Below are 19,344 nucleotides of genomic sequence, written 5' to 3'. Positions count from 1 at the left end.
ATGTACATACACATATTCATTTGCTATTACTAAATGTGATATTTCTTATATATGTAATTTATGATTCAGAGATAAATACCGAAATAATTTTATTAACAATTGTGTACTGATATTGTCAAAATAAAGGTACATTTGCAATACTGGCACAATTGCTAGCATTCAATCTCTAATTTATAATTATAAAATTAATGTATTTAAATATAATTTTCCTTTTTTTGCAGCCTAAATTTTATTCCACGCTTGGCCGATGAAAATGACTATATCATACGGATGAAGTACGAGTGAAATACGAAAGAGAAGCAAAAATTCTACAGAAATATTTTTAAAAATTAATATCGAACTACATTATAATAAAAAAGTTTATAAGAATGTCATTCAAGAAAATCATTCAAGAAATATTTCTGGACGATTTGTTAGGAAGATTGAAACTGACACAAATGCGTATAATGCGAATTCTGCCAAAATTTATGAAGCATATTGTTTTACGTATATTTAATTTGCATTCTGCAATTTTTAGCAATAAAAAAGTATTACATTTTATTAAGGCGGTTCTTTAGTAAATTGAGTTATCATAGAAATATCTGATTTCTAAAAATGAAGTTGAGGTACCGAAATTGACATGGGCAAAATTTTACGGTAGGTTAACGATGAAATAAGAAAGAAAAAAAATATTGAAAATGTAATCTTTCACATATAATTTAATGACTGATAAGGCTCGCAAACGCTTCTTTGCACACAATTCTTACCATAGATTTTTCTTAAAAATGAGGTATAATAGTTTAAAAATTACGATTTTAATGATCACAAAAAAATATTAAGTCAATTCTATAAGTAAAAGTAATATGTCCATTCTGGAAAGATATTTACGTGCATAAACTTGTATATAAATTTAACCTCGAAAAGTAAACTTAATTTCGTCTTGTTTTTGTTCGTTGAAGATGTAGCTCTGGATTTATTATACCATCGTATGTCCCATACTATTTCATTAAGATACACACAGTTTTAATATTTTACCCAAATTATGCAGATATTTGTAATTTTGAATGGACCTTGGTAAAGCACCCCAAATTTTCGACACTTTACTACTAAAGAACCACCCTAATACAAAATAAAAAAATGATAAAAATATATAGTTGATTGAAAGAACAAAAGTACCAATATTTTTTCTAAAGTATTATAAATGCACAGTTAGAAATTAACAAAGACTTGTAATTGAATAATACAGTTACATAACGTTCAATGTATAAATTTATCATATATAATCACTAATTATTAGATCAAAAATTTTTTTGAAACATTTTTCATTAATGTATAATAAGAATATATGCCGCCATCGTGCCTTTTTACATTATTGATCAATATCAGATATCTAATTGTAAGTAAAGAACATGTAACATTTAATGCAACATTTAGAATGCAAAGACTAATTTTTAATTGTATACATTTCTTTCTACCTATTATTGCAATACGTTATAATACAGTACATAGCACTCTAAACGTAATATCTGTGAATAAACTGTTGTATTATTATAAATTTAAGAGAGTTATTTGATAAAATAGTAAACACCATGTTATCTTTTGGATGTTAGTGTAATAATTGAAAAATAAAAACTAGTTTATTAGAATTAATATACTGAGAATCTCGAGGAAAAGATGTTCAATTAATGTATAAACAATAAGGGAAGTTTTTAAATTTATATATAAGATAAAAATGTCACTCCTTATCTAAATTGCAATGATACGAAAAATCAAATAAAGAAGGCGAAAATATATCATTTATACAAAGAGATCATTTTTAAAAATTTTATAAAAAAATTACTTTGTAACAGTATACGTTAGTTTGTGTAACATGATAATATAATATAATTCATGACTTTATCTCTATAACTATATAATATATAAATACATATGTTATAAAAAATATATAGTAAGTTCCACAAAATAGAAAATATTAGTATCAACTCATGTCTACTCTTTCTTTTTGAGGATATACTACTATAGCGCAGAAATGTGTTGAAATCTTTAATTGCTTTACCTAAGTTTTTAGTATCAGAATCTATCATAGATCTTTAAGAAAACGAACTTATTAATACATTGTTTCTTATTGACAACTTGTTCTTAAATTGTGTACAAGCTATCTTTAAAAACAAAACATATCATACATTTTCATATAAATATACTGAATTATTCATACAAAATATTGTATATTAGATGTTAAATTTTATATTTATTATTCCTAGATTTTAATGAATAACTAATAAATCAAGCGAACTCGATTAGTATTTTCTATTATTTATTTTAATAATGGAAATTATTGATAAATTTTCCGTTTCAAAAAAATTTACAAATAGAAAAATACAAACAATAGAAAATACTAATTGAATTTGAGTTTTGTTCCTTTTTCCGTTATTCAATTTCGTATTCTACATACGTATTTTCTAACTTTGCTGTAACAGAATTGCTAACTTCTAGTATCTTCTTATAACGTTCTACCAAGTCACTAATGGACCGTCTCTTTGAATCATTTTCATGTTTTATAATTGTACTTTTATCGTCGTCGTTTACAATCTGTACCTCTGTAAATTCATCCAATTCAGGTTTATTTACTTTGATCTTGTGATCGAGTTTATTTTTCACTTGTTGTTGAGACGCAACTTTTGAGACATTTCGTTTTATTGGAGTGAATTGTATGGATGAGTAAGAAACTTTGGAAGGCTCTTCGCTCCAATTGATAAAACCCTTTGTTATGGTATCTAAATTAAAATCCGATGAACTGGATATTTCTTCTATACTTGCAATAGCAGAATTGGATTGTGTGGTAGATTGTAGAGACATCATGCTAGAATTGACTATATAAATATAATTTTAATTTTATGTATGTATACCGTAAACAAAACATATTATGTTACACGACAATCAAGAAGTTGTTGAGAGAAAAAAGACTATTATTTTATATAATAATAAAATTGAATTATAAATACTACTTTGCAGAAATAATGTCATTCTTATTATTGTAATATAAAAATACATATTTCAGGTTGTGAAAAATAAGTATAAAAAAAAGAACAAAGCGGTTTCTTCTAGTGATATTTAATTAATTTTATTTCTTTCATTGTAAAATAATCATTATCTAATTTTAGTAACTTCTTGATTGTCCTGTATTCTTTTTTTTTTAATAGAGAAATTACATAAAATTTCAATAACAATATTATTTATACAAATCAAATAGAATTTTTACAAACCTTTTATATTTTGCTTTTTGTATGTAGCAAATAATCGGGAGTATTTTCCTGTTGTTCTCTTACATAATTGATTCACCTTAGGTGTCACAAAACGTAATTCTTGTTTTTCATTACCATTTAACATAGTGTGACTGTCGATGCTGATGCGCGATACGTATAAATTCCTTTTTATATCTGGTGTGCAATTTTTACTGTGCCGTATGTATCTCGAAAATAATGATTTGTGTGCAACTGTAAAAAACGAACAATATGATTACGCTAATAATTATTTGACACAAAAATTACAATTTATAGTTGTTTCTTAAATATCGATCTTACTTTCAGTCGGAGTAAATTGCAATTCGTTTCTTTGGTTCGCACAATTAGTATTAATTTTGATAAGAGGCGAGGACATAAGAAGTATATTTTTTACAAAGGGTAAAACATTTTTATCCTCAGATATGCGCTCTGTACTTTTCACACACAAATCATTTTGCATCTCCTCTGTAGAACTTGTCATGTTGGCCAAGAAGGTTTCAAATACATTGCACATGGATTTCATGTCTTCTGTACTTGCTTCCACTTGCAAGAGACACTGGGACAGATCGACTAAGTCGTCCTTCCTCAGACATTGATATATTTGATATAGTATCAAAGTAAGCAGACGAATGAAATTGTGATATATTAATCTGTTATCATTATACAAATGATAAAGACAATGCTAAAAAAGGAAACATAAATTGTGTGTGTGATAGAATATTAAATAGTTCACACACACACACACGCGCGAGCGCGTGTGTGTGTGTATTATTTTTAAAATAAGTCGTGGCTTGTTAATTTATTAATATAAGAAATTAATAAAAAGAAATTGCAATCACTTATTTAATATTCAGCTTTACCTGAACATCAGGTGGAAACGGCAATTCCGATATCAGAGAACAATTAATTTTTTCCAGTTGCTTGCTATCTAATGCTTTTGAATCGTTCAATAGATTCGATATTATACCACTTGTTTTCTCACATGTTTTTTCCAGATCACTCAATATCATGTACCGTTTTTGTATATACTGAATATTTTTGTTTAAACTATTTTTCCACACTAAAATCCATGTAAATTCATTAATTTCACATGTACAAGATTTACAACAAAAAATTAATTTAAAAAATAAATATGATTCTAACTTGATACAATGTCTGTATCTTCGACATTTGTTAAACATTGCTTTATAGATTCGGTAACAGGAGCTGAAGAAGCGCATTTTGCCAAAGATTGTTTCTTGTCAAACAGCTCTGTTTTAATTTTAGTCAAATATTCTTTCTCTTGTCTAAAGGAGAAATAAAATAAACTCAGAGAATCTATAATATTAATATTAGTAGACTATAGAGATAGGGGCGATATAATGCTAATATTTTAAATATGACAAGAAAAATAACAACAAAGGTATATCCGGACGTGTATAATTTAAATTTTGAATTCTTTAAACTCTAATTAAAATAGTTATTCATCAAAAAGATCAATAAAATAGTCTAAAAAACCATTATTTTTGCAAAAAAATCCATTCTTTAATTGGTGCGCATATCGCCTAAAAATAGAAATTTTGAATCCATATTGATATTAGCAATATCGCAAATCCAATTGATATTTTGGTATATCAATACTTCTGTTCATAATATATTGCAAATATACACGAGCAAAGATACAAAAAAATATTGAGATTTTTATATCGTCCATCTCTATAGTATAAACTATACCAAAAGAAATTTAATTAAAAAATATTACGCCAATGCAAAGTTTGCAGCTTTTTCCATTTGTACGTAATTTCTATGACGACTCAATATATCGCAATTAATATTTGCTTTGGACTGCTGTAGGTATGTTTTAACCAAGTCATTTGCAAGACTTGGTTTTGGTGTAAATATAACTTTGTATTCACCTGAAAGGATAAATTAAACTAAATCTATTACAATCAGAATATTTAATTCTGTATTTTTATACAAAAATATGAAAAATTTAAATGAAATCAATATATTTCTAAAAATTATTAAGACATATAATTCTACAACAATATAACAAATATATAGAAAATAGATTTTGCAAAGTATCTGCTATAGATATCACCAGTAGAACACATTAGCAAAAATAAAAGATGTTAACAAAATATGATGATAGATTAACTACAATTACCAAGTAGAATTTAAAGTTATTTAAATAAAATATATCATTATTAAATAACAGATTCTTAGTTTCTGCTGAATCTGTCGGATTATGGCTGTTTCAAAATTTACTGCTAGTTCTGAAAATCTATAGTACACATGACGTAAACCACAGACTTTCAGTATGGCAGTAAATTTTGAAACACAGTCTATGTCGATGGGTTCTAATAACAGAAAAAGCAAACAATGCAAACAATAAATGGAATCTGTTTATAAAGTTAAATGCAAATACAGTTAATGTGCAATCTGCTAACAAAGTTAAAAAATACAGTTAATGCAATCTGTATAAATCTACTGGCAAACTGTTAGATTAAATCGCTAAAATATTTTGCTTCTTAGATACCTACCATCACGCATAATATACATTTTTAATGCAAGCTGAGATAGTTTCCACATTATAGTTATGAACTTAGTACCACTTGCATGATGTAAATAGGTAGTAACCACACGTGGAAATCCTATATCAGGATTCTCCAATGCAATGACATTCAGATAATCTTTGACACTGTTACGATACTTGGTTTCAGTTTTCTTACAAATTACTGGCCATTCAACTACTTTTTTAAAACGCTCCGCATCATATATCGTCAACAGATAATGTGAGACATATATAAATCCGGTAGTATTTGGTTTGTCAAACATTCCCTGTAACACATATTTTTATTGTATCATCATTATGGTAAGAATCAAGAAATGACACATATAAGAAAAATAAGATGTTTACTTGACGAAAGATCTTCTTGAAATCATGATCTGGTGGGACCAATTGATTCAATAAAGTAACATTTCGATGGAAGGATGCAGTAATAGCCATTCTGTGACACACACTTTCACACCGCAAATGACAAAAAACTATGTCAATTAATATGAACCATACAGTTTATAATGCACCAGTCGCGTATTCACGACACGTTCTTTCATTCGGTATTGAAATTCGAGAATACAAAAGCAAACAACGCGAAATAGAAATTATTAAAAGACATTCAAGCTTTGCAATTCGGACAATCCAAACTGATCGAAATATTTAACGGCGGCTGGAAAAACCGTGGAGACCTCTTTCGGAGCAGCTTCTCCTTTTTCTTTGGACGCATTCAGAGCGCCTTCAACAGTTGAGTGAGCGCTCGCTGTTATTGGTGTATTCTTTTAGCTCGTCCAATCAGAATTTTAGATCTAGGGCTACGTTCCAAAACTTTCTCTCTGAGAAAAATTTTACTCGAAATATATAGTGCATATAACGTATACTATAGCATATAGAGATAAAATCTTCCTCGGAAAGTTTTGGAACCAAGAATCATTAAGGGCCGATTGTTTCATCTTTTGGTAAATTTTACCTGTTGGATAAATAGCAAGATTATCCAATCACATGCACCGTTATCAGATTTATCTCACAGGTAAAATTTATCAAAAGATGGAACAACCGGCCCTACATGCTTTAAAGTCTGCAACACACATTAGAGTTCTATATATTCTAAAAGAGACAATGGCCTATTTTCCACCGAGAGTTTAAACCGGATCAGAATGTAAGAATCAACCAACTACAGTCGAGTATTTCTCTGTTACAGTCGAACGACAGAGGAATGCTCGACTGTAGTTGGTTGGTTCTTATATTCTTATCCGGTTTAAGCCCTTAGTGGAGACTTAGATCATCGACACCATCGGAGTTGGTAAGGTAAGACCGGGTCTTAGCCGTCTTGAACTCGCTCATTCTTTTCCTTTTATAAGCGATAAAAACTGATTGGCTCTTGCACCAATTTCCGTGCAGCAAACCGCCAAGGCGTTGCCATGGGTTTGTCGCGTCGCATGCCCCGGCATGCTCCAATGTGTTCTTGCTATAGAAATAAAAATAGACAATCCATACAAGGCCAATAAGAATCACAAGCTGATGAAGGTGCCAACGATTAAATTCTGTACCATTAATCGATCGTGGGGAATCTTCTTTATTTTGAACGTTCCGGTTCTCTTTGGAGTCCTCAGCAATACATATGTCAAATCGTACTTTATTGAACCTTTCGTCAAACGTGAGCCACTAACAGGTTTTCAACTGAAGTGGATCCTGATTAGATATATATAAAATTAAAATTGAGTCAATAAGAAAAAACATATATCCAAACAACTCACATCAAACGGAAAGTTCAACATGTTTATGAAGCTTTGACAGTTTATATTATAAGTAATTATCTCAGTTTTATACATATTGATTTATAAACAATTATCTCAGATTTATACATATTAACGATAATTTATTAACACAAAACAAAACGGTGTGTCCTTTTATATTTATAAATTGTTCGCTAAACACTTTGGACTACTCGGAGAGGAAGGTTGCAAGGACCATAACGTACGCAGTGTGAATCCAGCATTAAGGAAAACACGCGGGCATTGCGATTTGCGAATCGTTGTGTACCGTCCTTAAGAGGCATGGACGAAGTCGTATTGCGCTGGCGACCATTTTTCTAAGATCTGCCGTTCGCTTCACGGTTGCTTCGTGCGGCGTGTAAACGTCGTAGCGACGTATAGCACGTGGTAGTTTCCTGACGAAGGCCTCGGCAAAGAGAAAAGAACCATCTGTCGACCGAAACGTTTGTGAACGTGCACGATCTCGAGAACATGTCGCCGACGTTCCACATCTACGAGACCAAATCGTGCGAGGAATGTCCGACGATGAAGTGATAATTCCCTTTCGGGTCAGGAATAAAAGAGTGATCGTAAAAAAGTGTCTCCGAGGATTCCCGCCGAAAGATACGGGTACATCGCGGTAGTTTCTGATAGCCGCACAAAGTTCCGCGATAGACCTGGGGATCCGTCGGCGGCAGTAACTCGCGCGAGCGTTTTGTGAGGCCCCTCTTACTAAGTATGCGGCAACTCGGCCGAGTCCCTCTCTCTCATTCCCTCCCCGTCGGACGTGCTCCGTGATATATTAATTGACAATTGACGAGAGAAGAAGCTGCTCGTCTCGCTTCTGGAACCCCCGATCGACACGACAATGGCTGCGACCTTCGATCAGTATGACAAATCGAGGTACGTGCGGGAGAATTCCCATGTTTTGATTCATCAAGCGAGTGTCATGCTTGCATTAAGTATTATTGGCGTAATGGCGTTTGAAATTGCGACCGTGCGGGCCACTTAACATATCGCGGTATCCCGTTTAACGACTCCCGCACAAAAACGGTGCAATTATCGTCCCGATGCATTCGTTCTCGGAGCACTGGATAAGTCTTCTTTAGTCCGTGCAATACGAGTAGTAGCTTGCTTCGAAGTATTAACCTCATCGTGAACGACGTAGAGTATAAATTTTGTAATTTTTCGTGTGTTTCCTAGGTGTTTGTCAGATCAGTCTTATAGATATTTATGTTATAACATTGAATGTTCTCACAATCAAGCACTAATTAAAAATAATTAAAGTTTAAACGTTTTTAAAACCTCTTCCATATATATATTTGTCTTAGAAAGAAAAATAGAGAATCTTAATTATTTAAATAATAGTAAGTGAAAAAATTGATCAAGAAATGTTAAATACGAATCAGTGAAGATCATATTTGGTTAAAATAGAAATTGATACCTAATAATGTTTTTGCATGAATTATTAAACACCAATTTCTGCTTTGAACAAATATGATCTTCTTTGCTTATCTTAGTTATTTAGTTGCTTTGAATTTAATATTTAAAAGCAGCAATATTTATTATATTTGTTTTTTATATTTTTTTATGTTTATGAAACTATAAATTTATCTTTTTTTTTTACATGTTTAAATAAAATATAAGTTTCTCTGAAACTGTATTATAATTAATTATAATTGATTCTTTCCAGCTGGTATTTTGGTGCTATGTCACGACAGGATGCATCTGACTTATTGATGGGTGAAAAAGAAGGTGGTGTATTTTTAGTACGAGACAGCACCTCTATACATGGTGACTTCGTACTATGCGTAAGGGAGGACAGTAAAGTTAGCCACTATATCATCAATAAAATTCAACAAGGAGACCAAATTCGTTATCGGATTGGTGATCAGATGTTTCCGGATATTCCCAGTCTTCTCGCCTTTTATAAGCTTCACTACTTAGATACCACACCATTAATTAGGCCAGCGCCAAAGAAAACGCAGAGGGTAATTGCAAAGTATGATTTTGAAGGAAATGATTCTGAGGACTTACCCTTTAGAAAAGGTATATATCATCTTCCTTAATTCTGATTAATTTATATCAATTTATTTTTTATAATCTTATTAATAAGGTACTTGTAATTTAGGTGATATACTCACTGTAATATCAAAAGATGAAGAGCAGTGGTGGACAGCTAGAAATAGTGTGGGCCAAACTGGTTCGATACCAGTGCCGTACGTTCAAAAGTACGACGACGATAGTCATATGATAATAGAAAATAATTCGCGACCTGAAAGTGGCGGCAGTTCCGGCTCTAATTCAAATTCAGGGCCTACATCACAAGTATCTCATACGGAAACGACGGGACAAGCAACAGTAACGCGAAGATCAAATATTCAGAGAACACTGCCGGCCTTTGCCAAAGTGAAACAGGCAAGGGTACCAAATGCCTACGATAAAACTGCGCTAAAATTAGAAGTAGGTGATATGATAAAAGTGACAAAGACTAATATCAATGGCCAGTGGGAAGGTGAATTGCACGGCAAGGTCGGACACTTCCCATTTACGCATGTGGAGTTTGTAGATAATGAGACTGGTGAAGACAATCAGGAGATTTAACAGAAATTCTCCGAGTGTGATGTGCACCACATGTGTGACAAAGGGAAGAACGACACCTCCTATATTATCAAAATTTAAAGTTATTAATAACATCTATTATATGTGCCATTTCAAAATACGTTTAGCCTGAATAACTGTACGTTCGATTGCTGGATATAACATATTATAAGAATGAACGCCAGATTTTTGTGCAATATGTCGTAAGAAATGTTTAGAGGTTTATGTTAATATCTCTACAGTATGTGTTAATTTAGTCACATGTTAATTCATCAGTTTATATTATACATTGCTAATTGTCCAAAGCACAAGCATAATTTTATAAAGTTGTTAGATACATATTACAGTACATATTAATCGTATATATTAATACGATTTTATTTTATTAAAAATTAAAACCATGTTTCAGTGAAATAATGAACAAAAAGATTTTTGTAAAAAAAAAAATACAGTATTTATAAAATGTATACTCTAATGGTTTTAATTTACAGTTATATATATATATACATATATATGTATATATGTAGCTATTTGTTACATATATATTTTTCTATATGCATATTTTTATATAGATATTATAATATAGTGCACTAGTTTAACATTCACGTATGTATAAGTTTTTATTGTTTATTTAGAAATTTATTATAGTGCTCGATACGAATAGTTCGGCACATGCACAGTTCTTCATCTATATTCAACGATCTTTCATCATGGATTTGTTGATTTTATAAAAGATTTATATTATTGATAAACGTAATTTATCATTTTTATTTATGATTATTACAATGGAAAAAAGCTTGTATGCGTTCCTTAAAATGTTTTGTTAGCAAATATTACACTTCTATTCCTGAAGCTATGGAATAGTATATTCTGCATTGAATGTACGATAATATCTTCTAGTCAAAGTGACTATGATAAAAGCATACTGTTTATGTACTCGCTTGACATTGTTTCATTTTATTATTATTAATACTTCCGAAAAAAATATTCGAAATATTGTAATATTTCGAAAAAAGTACAGTTCTGCAGGCTATGCAACGTAGATATGGTACATACAATATCTGTTAGCCATAGGTTGTGCCACCAATTGGAGCAACACACTGTGCTAGAAAGTTGTATTTATAAATAATGATGGAAAGGTTAATTGTATCAAAAAGTTGATCATAGTTACGCAGGATACTTTAGGACTTTTGAAAATTATTTTGATAGCAGATATTCTTAAATAAATATTGCGTTCTCATGAAGTTTTCACTGAGAACGAATCAATTCTAAAACTTAAAACGTCAGCTATTGAAACACTGCTAAAATAGTTACACATTTTACATATATCGAATTACACAAATTGCCATACATTATATAACACATGCTATTTAAAAAGGAAAAACAGACTTATACTAATAATTATGTTCATTATGTTTTATTATATTTTTGCAATATAATTTTAGATTATAACGTGTAATATATTGTATCGATTTTTTAATTTACTACGTGCATTTGACATTTCCATCATCATCGTTCTCATTATCATCATCGTCATCACCATTGTAGTCACAAGTTGCGTAAGTTCTCCATAATCTTCCTAAAATTGTGCGCAGTAAGATAAACAAAACTGGAAGTATTCCATATCAATAAATATGTTTAGGCAAGATTCTCTTCCGTTTAATATTAATCTCGTTTAAACATACGAGATAAAATATGAAATTATCCAATTTATATATATTTTTTGTCAGTTTTGTATGTGTAATAAGGCAAGCTGAGTAACAGGCAGTTTTTTTGGCAGCATTATAAAGATCGAGCCGTATATTCATGAGACAAGGTCTGGTATGTGCCATCATGTATATTTTATCTTTAATTACCAATATTCCAATGACAGATGGTGCTTAAATGGGTTTCAGCTTAAGACATTATATAGTGATATCAACATACAAATGTTTAAATATTAAATAATTTGCGCATATATATTTTCACATAATAGTTGATTATTATGTGTATTAATTTGAAGACTTTCTGTTATAAATTTCATCAATTGTAACGAAAGAAAATTACACACAATTAGAACATAAATTACATTAAATTTGATCACATTTCACATGCATGACCCATCAAAACAAATTCATTTGTACAAGCTATACATGAGATAAATTTAAATACGACAAGGATAATGTATATTTTTCTAAGCGTATGCACATATTTTTTTGGTTTTTCTGATAGTGAACCGATTCCGTAAATAAAATATGATAATAAATGATAAGATCAATAATCATTTAGATAAATATGTATTTGTGTTGTAATTTATATTAGATTGTAATAATGTAACGTTCCATTATAGCACTCGATAATAAATGATTACGTATGTAGATATCGTTGTTTATTAATTTCTATATCTACATTAGTTGTTAAAGATGTATACTTTTCACACAATCACATTTTCAGAATTCAATTGAAAACTAAATCGAGCTCGAAAAATATAGCCTTTATTGAAATTATTTTGTAAAAGGCAAAACTTATAATATGTTTTATAATATCTGCATTTATTTCAAACTATACAATGTTAAAAGCACAGTATATAACCTGATTTAATGTAATTTAAAAAAAGAAGTAGGCACATGCGCGCGCGCGCTATCGTGCCAATTGCGTAATTAATGCTGCACACATTTCGAAAAATTCCATTGTGTGATGGCCTGTTGCTTGCGGAGGCGGCAATGTTGGATCTATAAAAAGATATATATATATATATATACATATATATATATTTTATATGCAAGTTATGTTTATGTATAACCAGTAAGTCAAATATATTTTTAAAGACTTAATTTACCTCGTCCAATGTCCTCTTCTTCGCTGGATAAAGATTTAAAGTCTAATAAGTAACTCTTATGATCTACTTGATATAATTGTAATGACATCTTGCTATATCTGTCAGTCAGTTTATTTTTATGTCTTACTCTAACACTGTATGTATTTACAATCTTCCACTCCTGAAAAAGATAATTTGTGACATCACGTTTAAGCAACCGATTGTTATATAACTCCACATGTAATTAATCTTACAAAATTAAGCGCTTTCATAGCACGATAAACTTCATTCATAATGTCATTGGGCTTGGATTGTGATCTAATTCCTAAATGCCATTTTGCCCTTTTCACAGGCGTACCGCGATTTCCTTGAATCTGTGCAGGTGCGCTGCCTTGCGAACCTTGACGTTCGCGATATGCTGTAACATTGTCATTACATGTATAGCCATGTATAAAGGATGACTAAGATATTTTTTTTAGTAGCTTTTATAGATTTATTCTTATATAAAAAAGAGAGAGAACAGAGACAATTTCTAATAAGAAATTCATTAATTAATGAGCCGCACTGGTTCATATATTTTTTACATACGTGCAATTCTTTCTGGATGAGGCCTCAGTGGACTGCTGTTTGCCTCGTTTGGACTAAACGCTACAGGCGGAGGACTAGATGCCACATAAAAATCTTTCAATTCCGCCTTAGCAGCTTCATCTGCGATTCTCTTATTGTCTATGATTAAGTGATAAGCGATTGCCAATTGATCGTGTGGATCACCGCCCAATAGCGCGGAATGCACTTCTGGTTCTTTCACATTAAATTTTTCACATACTTCATTTACAGCATCTATATCAATAACTGAAGAATCTTGTTCAACAGGTGATGGGAATAAGTACGACGGTAAATCTTTTTGGAACCATTCATGTTTTCTGAAATAGAAAAGTATGTATGAGACATAGTGATAGCAGTGTTAATTCAATATTTTGAAAAAAAAATACATCAATGTACTTAATATCTTCGATAGTCGCTCTCTTCATTGGATCCACTTGCAACATGTGGCATAAGAGGCTAACAACACTTTTGTTCAAATATTCCGGAATAGGAAAAACACCAGCTAAAATTAAAGATTCCAATTAATCCTGCCATAAGATGCCTTTGAAAAAATTTCCAGTGTGCCGGCTGACATTTCTTTTGAGAAGAAATAACTTACATTTAATCTTGCGAAAGAGAGTAGGAACATGCTCGTCGTCGAATGGCAAGGTACCACAGAGTAGCGCGTACAATATAACACCACACGACCAAATATCGACTTCGGGACCGGCGTATAATTTACCGGATATCACTTCTGGTGCAGCGTAATTCGGAGAGCCGCATGAAGTACGCAAAAACTCTCCGTCCATCATCATGTTTGACAGACCTACATTTTCGTAGAAGAACATTTTATCACCTATACATAATGGAAGTGTCGATATGCCAATTATATTCAAGTACCGAAATCTGCAATTTTCACATGGAGATTGTGATCTAACAGAAGATTTTCTGGCTTTAAATCACGATGTACTATCATATGTCGATGGCAATAATCGACGCCTGATATGATCTGTTGGAAAAATCGTCGCGCTTCGTATTCCTTAAGCTTTCCGTGTTTAACAATATAATCGAACAGCTCTCCTCCTGAGACGTATTCCATTATCATGAATATATCTGTAGGAGTACTTATGACCTGATATCTATGTGAAACATACATTAAAATTTGGATTATACGAGCTATTTATTTAAAAGAAGACACGTCAAATGGAGAAAATAAACATATATGTATATTACTGTTGTGTATGTGACAGACCTATTTCTCCCTCTCACTTTAAAATTAAATTCTCCAAAATTTATTTTTTAATTTATCATTTCTAAAATAATTAATATGTAACTATGATATACAAAACAAAATTATACAATTAATACTTACAGCTTAATGATATGAGGATGTCTAAAGAGCTTGAGATTTTGTATTTCTCTGCGAATTTTTCCCACAACATCCAGGCTCTTGATTTTTTGGCGATTCAAAATCTTCACAGCAACTTTGTGTTTCGTTAAAACGTGTTCCCCAACTGTGAATGGCATTACATGAAAAAGCTTATAATTTCAGGTAGGATAATAAAAAGAGAATTTCAACTATATTGTATACACACGTACTTTTTACTTTACCAAATGTACCCACACCTAAAGTCTGGCCTAATGTATAATGGCCTATTTTAACAATAGGTTGCGGTTGATTACTCGGGAGTTTTTCAGACATCTTCAATCTTCTGCTATATCATTGAATAATAAAATTTATTATCTTAAAGTTATATTCCTAAAATAATATTGTGTCGATAACCATATCATAATTTAAAAGAAATCTACGAAATCAATTCATCAAACACTGAATAATCCATCAAGCATTCTAAAAACACTTGAAAATTTCAGGATTTTGGAAAAACTGCTCTATGTCCTTTTGTTTTATATAGGTTCACTTTTTGTAGCTAAAGCTAGCATACACTCTTTTGTTTTTAAAATGAAATAAATATATATTTAAAATTTAATAAAAGCGGGAAGGAAAGTTTTAGTACAATAATAAAAAATATATGTCATGACAACATTATTGTAGCGCACTAATAAGAATATTAAACACAAATGAATTTTAAGCACTTATGATTTTATTATTTCAAATTATAGAGAGAGACTTCTTGTTTTTTCAAGTAGATGTAAAATTTCAAATAGATAAATTTGTTGAAAACAGATTTTGCAAAGTGTTTGGTACAAATTTTGTTAATAATAAAGTTTGCTAATAACAAATCAGCTGTAGAAACCGAACAAAATTTTTATCATTTACGTGATAAATTCCATTTAAATAATCACGAAATAACAAAAATAACTATTCAATAAGAATCTTATTCAACTACAAATTCTATTCAATTTTTATCTATCAGATTATATCGACGGATTTTATTAATAAAACATGAGCTTAATATAACTAGTATTGATACCAAATAGATGTTGAGATATTCTACTCAAATGTACTGATATTTTGCGTTCTAAGATTATTATTATTATAAATTCTCAAGAAATAGGTGCGACATATACAAATGCACATATACAAATATGTTTATCCATCTAATATAAGGACTAAGCCCGGGCTGAACAGCATTGAGACTTAGCTAGGATTATAGAGTATAAAAAGGATTAAAAAGTTCCATATGCACAATGTAAAATGAGTCCCTTGAGTGCTACAGCTGTTCAAAATTCGCTATTATGACCATGTAGGACTGGTTTTATTCGATTTCTCGAATCATCTAAGTATCTGGAATATGTCAAATTTTGACGAAGATAACTAAAACCTTTTTTGAATCCCTAATGAATAGTTATAAATGATATATATTAATAAATAGTTATAAATGATATATATTAATGATGAAGAAGGGAGAAAGATACTCAAAGTATGAAATCAAAGGTTTTAATTGCTTAATTGAAACGTGGCTAATATATGGACCTTATCTCTCTTCAGCTTCCTCATCGGAACTCTCTAAAAGTAAAAAAACATCATTAGCTGTTCTTGCTGACATATGGATGTTTTCGTCAAAGTGTTGAGCATATCCCAGATACCATATAACTGTCAACTGGATTAATGAACTGTACCAAATACATTTTTTAGATATTACTTCAATGACTTTGGTACAATCCGTTACACCGCCGTCATCACGGGGAGAACGTCCTGGACGCAGAAAAATTGAATAAGACTAAGTGGACATAATAGCGAACTTTGGATCTTCTAGCACTTAGGAAACCTATAAAGTTAGGCTTATGGAATTTTTAATTCTTTTTTGATACCTCTTAAAATTTTAAACATATCAAAGTTATTCATCTAGGGCCCAAATTTCCCTGCAAAACCGGGCATAGTCCTTTTTCTTGTGTCTAATTGAAAATTATATTTCAGATAAAATATTCAATACTGGTTTTTTCTTGTCATGACAGGCTGAAGAATTGAAAAAGAAAACAGAAACTAATTGTCATGATCTTCATTGTAGCCAGTTATTATTTGCAATGATTTTAAAGAAGTAAATGTGTGTCAAGAAAATCGCTTATTATACGCAACAATGTACACCTTATTTATCAAGCGTTTACGTAACAAAATAATTTTCTTACACGCGATGTTGCAACAAAATAATAACGAAGAACCGGGATCTTACAGAAATGCGCAATAAAAATGGCACGGAACAGTTCCAATCACCTGACACTATTTACATGCCTCTAGACTTCTTATCATACGAGGTGTACCTGTCGATTTTATCGAATCAATCTGTATCGCACCGCTCGAGTGGATGGCGATAAAACGAAGACTTTTTACATCGTGTACATAAAAATCGCTATATAAAAATAATCGCAGACACATCTGGATCATCCATTATAAAATTCGTAGATTGTGTCTCACGATCACTCACACTCAAAAGACGTCGGAGAGACAAATAAGGAGTTAACGGACACGAATGGGACCAATTCCGAAACTCTAAACTGATATCGGGGACGCTTGATGCGAAGTTTCGACTCTTCCAGAGTTTCCAATGTCGGAAAATGAATTCTCCGCTTTAACGCGTAAGATGAGCGAACGCTCTTCGTTTTCCCGACGACTCTTAACCTCTTCGTAGTTGTTATAATATATACGCTGCCTTTAACATACCCTTTAATGTATATGCCAATATACGCTGCCTGCGCTGCTCCACCCCACTCTACTTTGCATTAAATAACCACATGATTATTAACTGTCATTGTGGACATATGATTTCAATTATTCCAATTAAAGGGCTGCGCATAATAGAAAAAATATTAGAAACAAACAGGAGTAAGCATTAATGCTCATATTTATAATCAGGCCTTATATTTAAGGCTTCCTTAAATTTATTTTCAGATACTCTACGAATTATTTTATTGGTATCTAAAGACAGAGCATTTAAAGATAAACTTCTTCTTAATGGCTTCTGTCTTCATTAAAGATGAATTTAAGGAAGCTTTAAATAAGCCCAAATAAGCCCGACAATGAATATAGGCATATGATTTCAACCTATCAGAAATCAATTACATCAGAATACACGATTTCTAATAAGTCGAAATCTTAATATTTATTTCCATTTCTAATATTTCCTCCATTGGCAGGGTATAACTTTGAGGTCGTAAGAAATTGACAAATTAGTCGAATATGAGAAAAATAATCAAGTATAAAGTTAGAAACGTATAGAAAAACATAAATTTATGTTGATCCTAATCTGTTAACTTATATATCGTAATAATCCGTAAGAATTAACCAATCATAGTTGACTATTCCGCTTTCATTCGACTTTGATTAGTCAATTCTTTGATTACGACGTAAATTAGCAAATAATGATCAGTATAAATCCTTTAAACAATGAGTGAATCGGCCAATCATAGTAGAAAACACAGTAAAGTAGTTACATGCTTTTGGTGCATTCATATTTCATATGGATGAATGCAATCGACACCGTTCTTTGGTTTATCTTTTTAGATTTAACGGAATATACCAATCAGATGTAAGAGTTCATTGGAGTATACAGTAAGTTGTTGCAGCAGAGAAAAGTTTGAGAGCAATCATGACCACGATTTAGCTGTTATTCCCATAATGTAGATATATCTATGATTTTGTGATTTTCTTTCGTGTAAATCTATAATAAATTTATAGAATAGTATTGATTAGCGCAACCCAATTTACCCAATACGTTCATGACTATACACGGTGATACAAAAGTAATCTACATAATTGCATTTTACAATTGAATTCGCCATTGCTCATCATGAGCTCAGTGTGGATTGTTAGATGTTTCTGACGTTCAAAGAAGGTATCTTGAGAACAACGGTGATAACTTTATTTAACTGTGATTTATATTGTGTAATTTTGCATTTAAATTACTTGGCAAATCGTCAAGATTGCTTGCTAGACCCTCGGTACTGTTGCTGCGATAACAGCTTTTGGAGACATATGTCTTGCATTAACTGTAGTCTTCTCCTTAGTCAGGTTAATTCGTCACTGTGTGATAAAGTTTGTTTATTATATAATAATATGAACTGGTATTGTTAGCTTAGCGAGATGTTGAGATTACCGATTGTGCGAGCCACAGGCCTGGCAGGCGGAAGGCATTGCGCTGTTGGTTTCCATACGACGTCCAACAAGTCGCAACAGGAGCTGGTCGAGCTTTTCATCGACGACAAGCCTGTGCAAGTACCACCAGGAACAACTGTCCTGCAGGTTTGAGTCTATGTATTTTTTATATTCTTTCTATCTTCAGTTTTTTCGTATGTCTTCTGTTGTAAAGAATAATTTCTAAATCTATAATACATTCTATATATATATATATATAT

At 31.3% G+C, this 19,344-nt stretch overlaps 5 protein-coding genes across 14 annotated transcripts in view; 3 read left to right on the top strand and 2 right to left on the bottom strand.

Moving 5' to 3' along the window:
• Positions 1–765, top strand: part of LOC108750165 (pleckstrin homology domain-containing family F member 2) — a 3,712-nt gene extending 2,947 nt beyond the window's left edge. Inside the window, exon 8 of the mRNA XM_018489443.1 lies at positions 222–765. Coding sequence (XP_018344945.1) covers positions 222–251 — 30 coding nt within the window. The 3' untranslated portion in view covers positions 252–765. The remainder of the gene's footprint in view (positions 1–221) is intronic.
• Positions 766–2,399: 1,634 nt separating this feature from the next.
• On the bottom strand, positions 2,400–6,396 carry LOC108750169. Its single transcript, XM_018489448.1, has 8 exons — positions 6,160–6,396; positions 5,783–6,080; positions 5,002–5,155; positions 4,404–4,546; positions 4,121–4,320; positions 3,561–3,942; positions 3,243–3,473; positions 2,400–2,849 (listed from the first exon to the last, which is right to left on the bottom strand). Exons 1-8 carry the CDS (start codon positions 6,247–6,249, stop codon positions 2,407–2,409), a joined length of 1,941 nt encoding a protein of 646 aa, XP_018344950.1. The 5' UTR covers positions 6,250–6,396; the 3' UTR covers positions 2,400–2,406.
• A 1,319-nt stretch (positions 6,397–7,715) lies between these two features.
• On the top strand, positions 7,716–10,490 carry LOC108750167 (adapter molecule Crk). The gene is made up of 3 exons (XM_018489446.1): positions 7,716–8,453; positions 9,244–9,599; positions 9,682–10,490. The coding sequence occupies exons 1-3, from the start codon at positions 8,419–8,421 to the stop codon at positions 10,152–10,154; spliced, it is 864 nt and encodes a 287-aa protein (XP_018344948.1). The 5' UTR covers positions 7,716–8,418; the 3' UTR covers positions 10,155–10,490.
• A 1,949-nt stretch (positions 10,491–12,439) lies between these two features.
• LOC108750161 (5'-AMP-activated protein kinase catalytic subunit alpha-2) lies at positions 12,440–17,864 on the bottom strand. Of its 9 annotated transcripts, none has more exons than XM_018489432.1 (10): positions 17,654–17,864; positions 15,133–15,248; positions 14,906–15,047; positions 14,434–14,672; positions 14,153–14,359; positions 13,951–14,056; positions 13,537–13,871; positions 13,203–13,366; positions 12,970–13,129; positions 12,440–12,862 (listed from the first exon to the last, which is right to left on the bottom strand). In XM_018489432.1, exons 2-10 carry the CDS (start codon positions 15,233–15,235, stop codon positions 12,771–12,773), a joined length of 1,548 nt encoding a protein of 515 aa, XP_018344934.1. In that variant the 5' UTR covers positions 15,236–15,248; positions 17,654–17,864; the 3' UTR covers positions 12,440–12,770. The 9 variants fall into 9 exon arrangements, with proteins under 9 accessions (XP_018344934.1, XP_018344938.1, XP_018344931.1 ...); XM_018489436.1 differs by having other exon boundaries at positions 15,133–15,245; XM_018489429.1 differs by lacking the exon at positions 17,654–17,864 and adding an exon at positions 17,418–17,643.
• A 702-nt stretch (positions 17,865–18,566) lies between these two features.
• Positions 18,567–19,344, top strand: part of LOC108750183 (NADH-ubiquinone oxidoreductase 75 kDa subunit, mitochondrial) — a 4,897-nt gene continuing 4,119 nt past the window's right edge. The window contains exons 1-2 of one of the 2 annotated variants that reach the window (XM_018489479.1): positions 18,567–18,609; positions 19,064–19,231. In XM_018489479.1, the coding sequence (XP_018344981.1) occupies positions 19,073–19,231 (159 nt within the window). In that variant the 5' untranslated portion in view covers positions 18,567–18,609; positions 19,064–19,072. Of the gene's footprint in view, positions 18,610–18,722; positions 18,825–19,063; positions 19,232–19,344 lie in introns of those variants that run through there. The other variant, XM_018489478.1, reaches the window with a different exon arrangement.

The sequence above is a fragment of the Trachymyrmex septentrionalis genome, unplaced genomic scaffold (genome assembly GCF_001594115.1).
Source record: "Trachymyrmex septentrionalis isolate Tsep2-gDNA-1 unplaced genomic scaffold, Tsep1.0 scaffold330, whole genome shotgun sequence".
NCBI classification, from domain to species: Eukaryota; Metazoa; Arthropoda; class Insecta; order Hymenoptera; family Formicidae; genus Trachymyrmex; species Trachymyrmex septentrionalis.
Note: the sequence above shows the minus strand (reverse complement) of the source record. Positions and strands in the feature narration are given on the sequence as shown.